This window comes from Amphibalanus amphitrite, unplaced genomic scaffold (genome assembly GCF_019059575.1).
Source record: "Amphibalanus amphitrite isolate SeventyFive unplaced genomic scaffold, NRLGWU_Aamphi_draft 000110F_arrow, whole genome shotgun sequence".
Lineage (NCBI taxonomy): Eukaryota > Metazoa > Arthropoda > Thecostraca > Balanomorpha > Balanidae > Amphibalanus > Amphibalanus amphitrite.
In genome coordinates, this window is record NW_024881605.1 from 981181 (window position 1) to 995815 (window position 14635).

The window sequence follows — 14635 nt, forward strand, 5'->3', positions numbered from 1 at the left end:
ATGCGAGCCGACATACGCCGAATCGCGATTCGGGCCAAACATGGTCTCGAGAAATACCTAGGTCACAGGTCAAAGGTCACTTGGGTCAGGGTCATGAAATTTTCAGGTTAGGTGTAAAATTGATAAAATCGGGGGTATTGAAAGTTTCGCGATCGGACGGTTTTACGCGAGTTACTCACGAAAAACCGATGGGGTCCGTTCAACGCCTCCCCCTATACGAGCGAGGGCAAAGCGCAACCAAAAGGCAAAAATATGCACATGCGATAACGTTTGTGTAGATAGGCAGAGTATCTTCATTTAGACATTGTTCATTGAACCGTGGTGCGAATTCTGCTTTTATGAGCTTCCGATTTGTGTGTTCGTATTTTCGGATCGTTTTCTTGAGAGATGTTGATAATTGTCCGATTATATTGGCAAAGGTTTCAGACATAACATGTATACAAAATTAAATTCTTTAAGCTTTCGAAGACATCTACGTCTTCATGATCACAAGGTTGAATTGTAAAAGCACAGAGCCTAAGTTTGCTATTAGAATCGAAGGGAGAAAAACTAAATACATATTGTGCGTGATAAATTGCTAAGGCCTCTTGCAGTCGTCACATTCAGTAAACACACTAACTAATATACCTACATCGTACACATTTTGGTAATATGACACCCTTCTATGCGCAGATACATAGATACCCTAAACGTCATATAGCCCTCCTAAATCCGATATCACTAATACCCATCGCATTGTTCAGCTCCAAAGCGTGAGTGTCGTGCACCCCGACTTGTAGAGCTGCTTGTTGATGTGAGGCGAGTACTCACGGATGTACAGCGCCTCCAACACCCACAGTCTTCGCTGGTCATGGGTAGAGCACAGTATTTCGGTATTGTCCACCAAAATTTGTCGTGTGATGTCCTTGTCATGTTCTTTGTGCATGTGATTCTTCAGTGCGCCTTGTTGTTTATGCATAGTAAGTCGTCTGGACAGGGATGTGGTAGTCGCGCCAATGTATTTATCTTTGTTGAGAAGTCTACAACCTTCTTCGGGGCAACTGAATTGACAAATTACATTGGCTTGCTGTAAGTGTCTGTTGTCCTTGTCTCGTGTCTTCTTCTTGAACATGTTGTTGACCATGACGAGATCTGCGGTTTTCCTCGTGTTGTAATATATGATGAGTGTCACTTTCTTCGCCTGGTCTGTCGGTTTGACGTTAGTCAAGATGAGATCTCGGATGACCCTCTCTTCCGTTTTGTAGGCTGTGTTCATTTGACTGCGGTAGAACAGTTTGATTTTCTCCGTTTTCTCCGTTTTGTCTTGACTTTTCTCATCGTTCTTCTGTCCACTTTCCTCGCACTCTTGCTGCTCACTCTGCTCACCTTTCTCGCTCCTCTGATGGCAGGCATCAAGTTGTCTTTTGATTTCATTATCGACGAGGTGATTGCTGTATCCATTGTTGACGAGGATTTGACGAGATCTGGTGAGCTCTGCATGGACATGTTGCCAAGATGAACTGTTGTTAACAGCTCGCCTGACAAATGCCTTGATCACACTCAGCTTGTACCGCTCAGGGCACTCGCTCTGAGCGCTGAGACAATGTCCTTCGTCCGTTGTCTTCCTGTAGACCGAGGTACTGCACATGCCGTCATCCAGCTTCTCGACCATGGTGTCGAGGAATGCAATCTTGTTGCCGCCGACCTCGTAGGTGAACCTTAAGACGGAAGCCTCTTCGAATGCCGTCTTCAGCGTCTTCAGATGCTCCTCATCACGGACGCAGACGAATATGTCGTCTACGTATCGAGCATACAGCTCTGGTGGTCCGTCCATGTTCTGTAGCACAGTGTTCTCGAGACGGGCCATGTAAAAGTTCGCGAACAATGGTCCGAGCGGCGACCCCATGGCTATGCCGTCCTTCTGACTATACAGCTTGCCGTCAGGTCCCCTGAACGCTGCCTCGGTGGTGCACATCAAGAGCAACTTCTTCAGTATGCTCTTCGATAGCTTCAGCGGTGGCAGAGTCGTCCCACTGTAGACGACATCGAGGATGATATCGATTGTCTCCAGAACAGGCACGTTGGTAAACAAACTCTCTACATCTAGCGAAGCCAGTGAGCCTTGCAGCTTGCGACCACGCAGGATGTCGAGAAATTCTTCAGTGGACTTCAGACTGTATTGGGCTGGGACGTATGGAGACAGAAGGCTGTTAAGCCTCTTCGCAACCTTGTACGTTGGTGTAGTCACTTGTGATATAATGAGTCTCAGTGGATTGTCCTTTTTATTTGTTTTCACGTTTCCGTACGCATAACCCGGTGTGTGTTCACCACTAATCTTGGAAAAGTGGATCTGGTCTTGTGCAGCATTTGCGCCTTGTATGATTCCGTTTGCTTTGGCTTTCATCTTGTCAGTCGGATCGGTTGTCAGCCGTTGGAATTTGGATGTGTCACTAAGAGTTTCATTCACCTGTTTCATGTACGTCTCTTTGTCGAGTATGACAAAATTCGATGCCTTATCAGCACGTCTGATAACAATATCTTCATTACCGCGACAAAACTCAACTCATTGCTCTTGGAAACCGTCAAAATTTGCGCAAACTTCCAAATTTCACAGTCGCCTTCCGTGACACAAATCTCGTGCCTTGTAACGAGGTGAAAAATCTGGGTGTGACTTTCGACTCAAACATGTCCTGGGACTGTCACGTGGGTGCCGTCAGCCGCCGCTGCACTGGGACCCTCATCGGTCTCTCACAGGTGCGACACGTCGTGCCCCGGGGCATACTCGTCTCTCTTGTGACAGCCCTGGTTCTCTCGCAGGTTCGCTATTGCATATCAGTTTATGGCAACGGCTCTAAAAAGAACACAGCTAGAATCCAAAAAATCCTTAACTTTGCAGCAAAAGTTATTTTCGGCCGGAGAAAATTTGACCATGCGAGTGACCTGCTGGAGAACCTGGGCTGGCTGGGGGCTCAGCAACTCGCTGAGTACAGTACGCTCTGCCTCACGCAGAAACTGCTCTCGAGTGGCGAGCCAGTCTCCCTCGCGGCCGTCCTCCGCTCGAACTCGGACGTACGTGAGCGCACGACCAGGCAGGACAGTCATCTCCATGTACCACGGTCAAGAACCGAGGCGGGGAAACGGCGTTTCTGTGCGAGAGCCCCGAGGCTTCACAACCAGCTGCCACCTGAGACCGTTTCCCTCAGAGGGAAACGCTTCCAACGAGCCCTGAAGCGACAGATGCGGAGCCGGACGCTGTCTTTAAACTGAAGTAAGGTCGTCTGACTCAGTGTGTGTGCGTGTGTGTGTGTGACTTGGTATGTTTCGGTTGGATGACTAATTGTTTTGTACACATCTGGTATCTACCCTATTCTCTGACTCGGAGCTTGAAAAGCCACTGTTGCTGTGGAGTGCTCTTCAAAATAAATACAAATACAAATACAAATACCGCGTAACTGCTTGGCAGCCTCCTTGAGCTCTTTTGTCATGAGTTTTGACTTGCTATTTCCTCTGAGTTTAGTGCTTTCACCGATAATTCTTTCCCGGAGGTCTTTATCAACGGTGACCTTCTTCTCTTGCTCTAGCTTAACAATGTCATCGTATAGCATTTCTAGAGAAGCCTTTTTCTCTAGGACACTGTTCTTAGACTGAAAATGACACTTAATGCCAAGATTCAGGAAGTCTTTTTGCATTCCTCTGGAATGCAAAAAGACGTAGACGTCTTTTTGCATTCCTTTGGACGTAGACGACATATTCGTCTGCGTCCGTGATGAGGAGCATCTGAAGACGCTGAAGACGGCATTCGAAGAGGCTTCCGTCTTAAGGTTCACCTACGAGGTCGGCGGCAACAAGATTGCATTCCTCGACACCATGGTCGAGAAGCTGGATGACGGCATGTGCAGTACCTCGGTCTACAGGAAGACAACGGACGAAGGACATTGTCTCAGCGCTCAGAGCGAGTGCCCTGAGCGGTACAAGCTGAGTGTGATCAAGGCATTTGTCAGGCGAGCTGTTAACAACAGTTCATCTTGGCAACATGTCCATGCAGAGCTCACCAGATCTCGTCAAATCCTCGTCAACAATGGATACAGCAATCACCTCGTCGATAATGAAATCAAAAGACAACTTGATGCCTGCCATCAGAGGAGCGAGAAAGGTGAGCAGAGTGAGCAGCAAGAGTGCGAGGAAAGTGGACAGAAGAACGATGAGAAAAGTCAAGACAAAACGGAGAAAACGGAGAAAATCAAACTGTTCTACCGCAGTCAAATGAACACAGCCTACAAAACGGAAGAGAGGGTCATCCGAGATCTCATCTTGACTAACGTCAAACCGACAGACCAGGCGAAGAAAGTGACACTCATCATATATTACAACACGAGGAAAACCGCAGATCTCGTCATGGTCAACAACATGTTCAAGAAGAAGACACGAGACAAGGACAACAGACACTTACAGCAAGCCAATGTAATTTATCAATTCAGTTGCCCCGAAGAAGGTTGTAGACTTCTCAACAAAGATAAATACATTGGCGCGACTACCACATCCCTGTCCAGACGACTTACTATGCATAAACAACAAGGCGCACTGAAGAATCACATGCACAAAGAACATGACAAGGACATCACACGACAAATTTTGGTGGACAATACCGAAATACTGTGCTCTACCCATGACCAGCGAAGACTGTGGGTGTTGGAGGCGCTGTACATCCGTGAGTACTCGCCTCACATCAACAAGCAGCTCTACAAGTCGGGGTGCACGACACTCACGCTTTGGAGCTGAACAATGCGATGGGTATTAGTGATATCGGATTTAGGAGGGCTATATGACGTTTAGGGTGTCTATGTATCTGCGCATAGAAGGGTGTCATATTACCAAAATGTGTACGATGTAGGTATATTAGTTAGTGTGTTTACTGAATGTGACGACTGCAAGAGGCCTTAGCAATTTATCACGCACAATATGTATTTAGTTTTTCTCCCTTCGATTCTAATAGCAAACTTAGGCTCTGTGCTTTTACAATTCAACCTTGTGATCATGAAGACGTAGATGTCTTCGAAAGCTTAAAGAATTTAATTTTGTATACATGTTATGTCTGAAACCTTTGCCAATATAATCGGACAATTATCAACATCTCTCAAGAAAACGATCCGAAAATACGAACACACAAATCGGAAGCTCATAAAAGCAGAATTCGCACTACGGTTCAATGAACAATGTCTAAATGAAGATACTCTGCCTATCTACACAAACATTAAGACACACGACCCGGCAGTAAAAGATGAGGCTTTTACAAAAGACTTCCGGAAAGAACTGATTTGTAATCAAATACAACTAAAGAAAGATCCAATTAAAAGACTCAAAGATGATAAGAGTAAGTTGGAACATGAACTGTCAGAAGCTAACTTACCGCCAAGTGTTCGTGAGCAGATCATGGAGCATTTGGCCACAAGTGAAGCGAACACAAAGCACAACAACAAGATTAAAACTGGCAAAAAACTATCCAAGCTCTATGGTGGGTCCCTTGCCATGCCGGAAAACAAAGATCGCTTCATAAACTTATCTCAAGTTGAGTTATCTGATGCGCAAAAAGACTTCCTGAATCTTGGCATTAAGTGTCATTTTCAGTCTAAGAACAGTGTCCTAGAGAAAAAGGCTTCTCTAGAAATGCTATACGATGACATTGTTAAGCTAGAGCAAGAGAAGAAGGTCACCGTTGATAAAGACCTCCGGGAAAGAATTATCGGTGAAAGCACTAAACTCAGAGGAAATAGCAAGTCAAAACTCATGACAAAAGAGCTCAAGGAGGCTGCCAAGCAGTTACGCGGTAATGAAGATATTGTTATCAGACGTGCTGATAAGGCATCGAATTTTGTCATACTCGACAAAGAGACGTACATGAAACAGGTGAATGAAACTCTTAGTGACACATCCAAATTCCAACGGCTGACAACCGATCCGACTGACAAGCTGAAAGCCAAAGCAAACGGAATCATACAAGGCGCAAATGCTGCACAAGACCAGATCCACTTTTCCAAGATTAGTGGTGAACACACACCGGGTTATGCGTACGGAAACGTGAAAACACATAAAAAGGACAATCCACTGAGACTCATTATATCACAAGTGACTACACCAACGTACAAGGTTGCGAAGAGGCTTAACAGCCTTCTGTCTCCATACGTCCCAGCCCAATACAGTCTGAAGTCCACTGAAGAATTTCTCGACATCCTGCGTGGTCGCAAGCTGCAAGGCTCACTGGCTTCGCTAGATGTAGAGAGTTTGTTTACCAACGTGCCTGTTCTGGAGACAATCGATATCATCCTCGATGTCGTCTACAGTGGGACGACTCTGCCACCGCTGAAGCTATCGAAGAGCATACTGAAGAAGTTGCTCTTGATGTGCACCACCGAGGCAGCGTTCAGGGGACCTGACGGCAAGCTGTATAGTCAGAAGGACGGCATAGCCATGGGGTCGCCGCTCGGACCATTGTTCGCGAACTTTTACATGGCCCGTCTCGAGAACACTGTGCTACAGAACATGGACGGACCACCAGAGCTGTATGCTCGATACGTAGACGACATATTCGTCTGCGTCCGTGATGAGGAGCATCTGAAGACGCTGAAGACGGCATTCGAAGAGGCTTCCGTCTTAAGGTTCACCTACGAGGTCGGCGGCAACAAGATTGCATTCCTCGACACCATGGTCGAGAAGCTGGATGACGGCATGTGCAGTACCTCGGTCTACAGGAAGACAACGGACGAAGGACATTGTCTCAGCGCTCAGAGCGAGTGCCCTGAGCGGTACAAGCTGAGTGTGATCAAGGCATTTGTCAGGCGAGCTGTTAACAACAGTTCATCTTGGCAACATGTCCATGCAGAGCTCACCAGATCTCGTCAAATCCTCGTCAACAATGGATACAGCAATCACCTCGTCGATAATGAAATCAAAAGACAACTTGATGCCTGCCATCAGAGGAGCGAGAAAGGTGAGCAGAGTGAGCAGCAAGAGTGCGAGGAAAGTGGACAGAAGAACGATGAGAAAAGTCAAGACAAAACGGAGAAAACGGAGAAAATCAAACTGTTCTACCGCAGTCAAATGAACACAGCCTACAAAACGGAAGAGAGGGTCATCCGAGATCTCATCTTGACTAACGTCAAACCGACAGACCAGGCGAAGAAAGTGACACTCATCATATATTACAACACGAGGAAAACCGCAGATCTCGTCATGGTCAACAACATGTTCAAGAAGAAGACACGAGACAAGGACAACAGACACTTACAGCAAGCCAATGTAATTTATCAATTCAGTTGCCCCGAAGAAGGTTGTAGACTTCTCAACAAAGATAAATACATTGGCGCGACTACCACATCCCTGTCCAGACGACTTACTATGCATAAACAACAAGGCGCACTGAAGAATCACATGCACAAAGAACATGACAAGGACATCACACGACAAATTTTGGTGGACAATACCGAAATACTGTGCTCTACCCATGACCAGCGAAGACTGTGGGTGTTGGAGGCGCTGTACATCCGTGAGTACTCGCCTCACATCAACAAGCAGCTCTACAAGTCGGGGTGCACGACACTCACGCTTTGGAGCTGAACAATGCGATGGGTATTAGTGATATCGGATTTAGGAGGGCTATATGACGTTTAGGGTATCTATGTATCTGCGCATAGAAGGGTGTCATATTACCAAAATGTGTACGATGTAGGTATATTAGTTAGTGTGTTTACTGAATGTGACGACTGCAAGAGGCCTTAGCAATTTATCACGCACAATATGTATTTAGTTTTTCTCCCTTCGATTCTAATAGCAAACTTAGGCTCTGTGCTTTTACAATTCAACCTTGTGATCATGAAGACGTAGATGTCTTCGAAAGCTTAAAGAATTTAATTTTGTATACATGTTATGTCTGAAACCTTTGCCAATATAATCGGACAATTATCAACATCTCTCAAGAAAACGATCCGAAAATACGAATACACAAATCGGAAGCTCATAAAAGCAGAATTCGCACTACGGTTCAATGAACAATGTCTACATGCGATAACCTATACTGCGAAAAAAGGTGCATCATTTTTGAACGTCGCCGACAAATTGTAATTACCCCAAGCTCGGGCAGTTGTATGGTAGAAAATACCCCAAGTGAAATACACTACGGCGGAAATAAAATACCCTACGGCGGAGCTCGGTTGCAATTTGTAAATACGCCAGCGGGAGAGGGGCGAGTATTAGACGAATATAAAGCACACGGTAATATTACCGCGCCGCTGGCCGCGTTCAAGCCCGGCCGCCGCTCAACCGGTAAAAATGCGTCGAAAACGGTATAATCATTGCTCTGTTTCTTAGAACCCTTGATGACTTTTTGAAAATATTTTGGGTGGATATTGATCAGAAAAGTGTTCTTTCGATCTGGGGTAGATTTATAGCCATAAGTCGACGTTATCAATACATTATGACGGTGCAAAGGTGAGCATGAACGTAACACGTCAAACCCTCAATTTGTAAGCGTTTAATTATGAAGATGTGCGAGTGAATGGGCAAAAATATATATTTTCTGAACAGTTCAGATCCTCTTGTAGTCCCGTGTCATTCCAATGCATCGTTTTCAAATGCCAACGTTTTTCCTGAAATGTGTAAAAAATGCCCGTTTTCTCGAGATTAGAGGCTATTTCTTTGCACGTGGTACATACCTAAGAAAAAAACTTATTGCATAATGCATACGATAGACCAATCTCTTCTGTATCCATCAGTGAAAACCGCATGTGGCTGCGACTTACGGTTGCCGAGATATAAGCTCGGGAAAGGAGCGCTGCAGGCCCGATTTTCGCCCGATCACGATTTTCGCCGACCCAATGTTATCTCTATGGGAGCGCCCTTTTGCACGTGCCGACGGGACACCCCTGGTCCGATCACCCCCAAATTTTAATACAGAGGTCCCCCACGCCCACAGAATCGGCATGCCAAATTTCAAGTCGCTACGCTGCGCCGTTCCGACGCTATTAGACAGTTTAGGCATGACACACGCACGCACAGACATGTTATAAATCATAATATAGACTAGATGGCATGTTTCGCGCTATAACTGTGCGTTTTGATAGATAGGTTTACGGGGGCCATCAGTTTGGGTGTAGAAACTTCGATTTTATTTGCAGAATTGGGGTAGAGTTGGATATTTGTTTTAATTGAGCGGTATGGGGTATCGGTGCTGGTTACGAGTTGCTAGAGCCTTTCGTGAGTTGGGCCCTTATTGCACTCAACTCTATCCTACCCTACACTACTCTACCCTACCCTACCCTACCCTACCCTGCCCTACCATACCCTACCCATACCCTTCCTTACTCATAACCTACAAATGGTAACCCTTCTCATATCCGGTTAAAGTAATGTACCAAATTTGAGCGCAATCGGCTCAGCCGTTCTTGAGATATAAAAGCGGCCCGCTGCACGTGCGCACGCGCGAAATGAGACTCCAGATGACTTGTGCCAGCGGTGCCAGCCACCTTTCTAAATTTCCCTATCAGTGTACAAAATTTGAGCGAAATCGGCCCAGCCGTTCTTGAGATGTATAAATGGACCCCTCACGTGCGCACGTGCAATCGATCCACACTGCCTGTCACACATGACCATGCATCGCCAGGGTATTGCCCACTCCAGCCACAGTCCAAGTTTCAGTTCAATCGGCCCAGTAGCTGCTGAGTTATTCCTAGTACAAAAATGTACTGTTTACTGCTTAGCGCTTATTTAAAGTATTTGGGATTCCGCTGGGCGGGCGGTGCATTGCAGCCCATGCTTTGATAGCTATTGTCAAAAGTTGTATGACCTGCCGGCCATAAGCCCCCCCCCCCCGCTCTCGGCGCGCTCGGCTGGCCCAACATTGGGGAAGTGATCGCGCGCAGGGACGCAGTGAATGTGCATCGCGCCCTGTATGCCGCTGGTGCCCCTGACTCGCTACGGGCAATGTTTCGCCCACGAGCCGTCGTCTCAGAGAGGGCCACGCGTGCCACCGCTGCGGGCTCGGCGGTGATCGACTTGCCCCGAGTCCGCCTGGCGGTGGCTCGGCGGCAGTTCCCGTACAGAGCCGCGGCGGCTTGGAACGGGCTGCCGCGAGAGGTGACGGGGACCGCCTCCAGGGCACAGCTGATGCGGTTCTTCCGATAGAGATATGTCGCCACCTTAGTGTTTTTTTAGTACCATTGTACATTTTGTGTGTCTTTTACTATGATGATTTTTGTGACTTAGGTACTCTCATATTGCTTGTATTGACTGGGCCGTAATAGCCACCTGTGGATCAGCCCTAATAAACGAATTACGAAATTACGAATTACGAATCGGATTTTGTCGAAAAATACCCGCTACGTTAACAAAACACGGTCGTCTGTTTGAGTCATTTTCACAAAAGTTTATAGACTTTTCGAAAATGTTTTAGGTGGATATTGGTCAGAAAAGAATGCTTTTTCCGAATATATAGGTTTCATAGCGATTGGTCAGCGTTTTCAATACGTTTTGATGTTGTAAAGGACATCGCGCTCCGCGCGAATCAAATTTTCAAATTAATTTTTCATTATTAAAGAAATGGTACGGATCATCACTTTTTATCTGCTATCCTCTGATTACACGTACATTTGCCTGCAAAATGGCACCACACCGATTTCATTCCGTCAAGCCGTTTCCCAGCGGCATCGATTTTCCCGTCACAATGCACGAAATCGGTCATTTTTTCACAACCGGGGGTGCTGCCTTGCACGTGACGCGTGCTATACTATGAAACCATATCAATACGCTAGTTCCATCTCTTCTCTATCCATTGGTGGCAACCGCTTTTCGATGCGTCTACCCATTGCCGAGATATCAAGCCGGAAAGCGAGCCGTGTCGGCCCGATTTTCGGCCGACCGCCGCTCTCGCCGACACCATGCTATCCCTATGAGAGCACCCTTTTGCACGTGCTGAAGGCGCACCCCTGGGCCGATCACCCCCAAATTTTAATACAAAGGCCGCCCACGCCCACAGATTCGGCATGCCAAATTTCACGCCGATACGCGGCGCCTTTCAGGCGCAATAAGACACATAAGGCATGACACACGGATGGAGAACGCACGGACGACTTATAATTCATAATATAGATAGATAGACTAGATGGCATGTTTTGCGCTATAACTGTGCGTTTTGATAGATGCGTTTGAGGGGGCATTAGTTTGGGTGTATGCGGTTATATTTTTATTTGTATGAGCTAGGTGAAGTTTGACATTTGGTTTTAATTGAACTGTATGGTATGCTGGTGCTGATTACCGGGTTGTTTGAGTCTTTCGGATGTTGGGCCCTTATGCACTCAAACTTAACATACACTGCAATACCCTACCCTACCCAGGATTGATGGATGGACACACGCGATAACTGTACGTTTCGATGGCCATTGTTCATGGGGCCATTAGTTTGATGTATGAGGTTATATTTTCATTTGTATGAGTTAGGTGAAATTTGATACTTTAAAGTGTATGGTATGCTGGTGCTGATTACGGGTTGTTTGAGTCTTTCGCATGCTGGCCGCTTATGCACTCAACCTTACCATACGCTACACTACCCTACCCTACCCAGAAGCTCTACATACTCAACACATACCAAACCATACTTTACTTCTTGCCTTACCCGTAAGACGCTGGTTGTATCAGTCACCACCGCGACTGAGAAGATGCTGTCGGAGAATCCAGCGCAGCGCTTGTGCGTCCTTTTGTCTTCAGCGGGGCTGACACTAAGTCATGTCGTGATAAGAAGTGGAAGCAGCTGCAGTGTGCAGGTGACAGTACATGACAGGTTTCTGCAACGTAATCAAATCTGGTGAATACAACAGTGAAATACTTACGTGTCGCTCTGTGTGGCTATTAGCTTTTACCCCGCAACCCGCCACGTGGAGGCTGCCACATCGGATTGCGTCTCTATTTAACGCCCGAGACCCCTCACCGGGTGCAGAGCGCACACCTCTGGTGAGGGAAGACACGGCGGCCGTGGGCAGCGGCAATAAGGCCCCCCGAGAAGTACTCGGTGTGTGCTACTCGCAGCCGATTGTATAGCTGGGGGCAAAAGCCCATTGTTAGATGTGCTCTCAAATATCAAAATATATCATCAAATATCAAATATATCATCAGAGCATATCAAACATGTTTTATAACATGCCACTCAATACATTGATTTATCCTCAAAATATAAGTTGCGCTCGCGCATTGGAGGTCACCAAAGCCAGTTGCGGCATTATGTTAATGTGTAAATTTTCCACTTGGCGGCGCATTGGCTCGCCAGGATTGATCCGTCCTGCATCACGGTCGGCCGGCCGTTTTCTCCTCGTTGCTCCTCGCTCCTCCTCTCCACGTTGCTCGTAGCGCTCTGGCTACCCGTCGCCTCTGCGACCCGTGGATCTACCGGCCATCACCTCGGCCCATCACCTCCGTGTACACCACATTGGGTGTTGCGCCTTGGCCACCTCTGGGCAGCGCGATCCTCAGATCCGCCGGCCGGCCGACCCGCGATGCAGCCACGTACAGTAGGTCTACTAAAAAAGTCCCCCGCTCCAGAGGCGGCTGGCCGGCCGAACCCCCGGATTCCAGCCCCGACTCTATTGCGCAGGCCGCGGCAGCGCGACACGGGTCAGGTCGCGGCGCCCGGCGAGTGGGTCAGTTGGCGGCGGCCGGCCGTGGAGTAAGGACGCCGCGTGTGGGGCGCAGAGATGCCGTAGTGCAGAGGAGGGGGAAGATAGTGACTCTGCACTATGCCGGAAATGATGCCTTTGTGATCTAAATTTAACACCTTCAGTGGATATCTTCCCTTGCCCCATTTCTATTTTACCACAATCCTTCAATAATCCGTAATGACCATTCAACGCAGGCAAGCAAACAAAACAACCCGTTTAGCGGCGACATCATCTCGGATAAAAAAGCGACAGTGATGATTAGAATAGACTAAGCGCGAGGGCAAATCGAGGTGTATATATGATATACCGAGTATTTTATTCCCATCTAGCGAATTAAGATTGGAGATCTTGTCCAACAAGTCAGCGGCCGTTCTAGACACAGATAAATGCTTTGTTTTCGGTCGCGTCAGACATGTGCATGGATCTGAGAAAATGGATCTGAGATCTAATCCCACGGATCCTGACCTCGGATCCGTCGGGATCATAGATCCAGCTCTGTAATTTATCGAGAGATCCGTAGGGATCACAGATCCGAGTCTAGTAATTTTGCTCGAGATCCAGTGAGATCATAGATCCTCACTTATTTTTGTCAACACAGAAATCCCCAAAAAATCACTCGTTGCAACTCACAAACGTTCTTATTTTGTGATTTTAGGTGATAGCACGTCATAATCCATAGTTTTATGGCACTTATTGACATAGAAGCACTTGGAAACCTGGTTTCAAATGTTGTGCATGGTGGGATCCACTCAGATCATAGATCCATGTTCTTGAATTATCGTCAGATCCTGTGAGATCATAGATCCAGGATAAATTTTTCACGCAGAATTCGGTGGGATCATAGATCCGAATCTGAAATTTGCCTCTCAAGATCCACTGAGATCATAGATCCATCACTCGGATCCATGCACATGTCTGGGTCGCATCATTATCTGCAATAATTCGAAGCGAGGCTTAACCCTCGCCGGCCGAGAAGAAGGGTTGGATGCCGCCACCATGTATTTTTTTGCGGTAGTTCAAAGCACACTGATGATAGAAGGCTGACATTTCATATGCCTTACATCTGATTCAAGCCGGATCATTTGACATCAACCGCGTTTTCAGGTCAGGTCACTTAACTATGACATCTTAACCCTCGCCCGTATTGGTGTTTTTCAGCCGCGAACGTATAAGGGGGGGGGGGGGAACGGACCCCCTTGCCGTTTCGCCCCTGATCGAGCTAGAGCTTCGCGGAAAAAAAAGCGAGCGTGCTGCCCGTGACGAGAGGAAGCCGATGCTACCCAATTTTAAGGTCCTAGGTCATCGGTTGACCTTCCAGGTCAGGTCAATGACCCAAAAGTCGGGAAAATCGGGACCTGTTAGAAAGTCGTAAAGCGTGGCTGCTATGGGGTTTTCGGGGTGCTGATCACGAATATCATGTTAGTTTTGATCACAGATGATGTCTTCATGCATTTAGGCCAGGTCGGGTCAGGTCAGGTCAGGTCAACCAGTAAGGGTATTCGTATTAGGTGGCAACCGCCTCTGACAGCTTCTTAACATGTTACGAAGGTGCCAAAACTACTTCGTAAATGCTCATATGGTTGCTAAATTCGAATTCAGCTCCAAAAACTGGCCTAGAAACATGTAAAACTCGAAAAAGTGAACCGAGGTCATCAAAGGTCAATGACCTGACCTGACCTTCAGGTGATCTTGACACCCACCCTAATGCATCGGAGCAACATCAAATCACATGTTTGAACGCTTGAAACCACGAAAAGCTTGCAAACGCGCGGCTAATGCGAGCCGACATACGCCGAATCGCGATTCCGGCCAAACATGGTCTCGGAAAAGAGGTCACAGGTCAAAGGTCATTAAGGTCAGGGTCATGAAAATTTTAGAGTAGGTGTAAAATTGATTAACGCGAGGGTACTGAAAGTTTCGTCGCGATCGACCGCTTTTTACGCGAGTTATTCGCGAAAAAC

At 47.1% G+C, this 14635-nt stretch overlaps 2 protein-coding genes across 2 annotated transcripts; one reads left to right on the forward strand and one right to left on the reverse strand.

Moving 5' to 3' along the window:
- Window positions 1-739: 739 nt before the first annotated feature.
- On the reverse strand, window positions 740-3081 carry LOC122380955. The gene is made up of 3 exons (XM_043364605.1): window positions 2985-3081; window positions 1523-2163; window positions 740-844 (listed from the first exon to the last, which is right to left on the reverse strand). Exons 1-3 carry the CDS (start codon window positions 3079-3081, stop codon window positions 740-742), a joined length of 843 nt encoding a protein of 280 aa, XP_043220540.1.
- A 765-nt stretch (window positions 3082-3846) lies between these two features.
- LOC122380956 lies at window positions 3847-7590 on the forward strand. The gene is made up of 3 exons (XM_043364606.1): window positions 3847-3980; window positions 6177-6807; window positions 7486-7590. Exons 1-3 carry the CDS (start codon window positions 3847-3849, stop codon window positions 7588-7590), a joined length of 870 nt encoding a protein of 289 aa, XP_043220541.1.
- Window positions 7591-14635: the final 7045 nt, after the last annotated feature.

Excerpts from the sequence above, each read along its gene's own strand:
- LOC122380955 (XM_043364605.1), bottom strand. The coding sequence starts at position 3,081 with ATGACTGTCCTGCCTGGTCGTGCGCTCACGTACGTCCGAGTTCGAGCG. Across the intron at positions 2,164-2,984 it reads CACTCGAGAGCAGTTTCTGC|CCCAATACAGTCTGAAGTCC; the intron begins GTGAGGCAGAGC and ends CATACGTCCCAG. Across the intron at positions 845-1,522 it reads TGAGTGTGATCAAGGCATTT|CGAAGACTGTGGGTGTTGGA; the intron begins GTCAGGCGAGCT and ends ACCCATGACCAG.
- LOC122380956 (XM_043364606.1), top strand. The coding sequence starts at position 3,847 with ATGGTCGAGAAGCTGGATGACGGCATGTGCAGTACCTCGGTCTACAGG. Across the intron at positions 3,981-6,176 it reads GTGATCAAGGCATTTGTCAG|TCTGAAGTCCACTGAAGAAT; the intron begins GCGAGCTGTTAA and ends AGCCCAATACAG. Across the intron at positions 6,808-7,485 it reads TGAGTGTGATCAAGGCATTT|CGAAGACTGTGGGTGTTGGA; the intron begins GTCAGGCGAGCT and ends ACCCATGACCAG.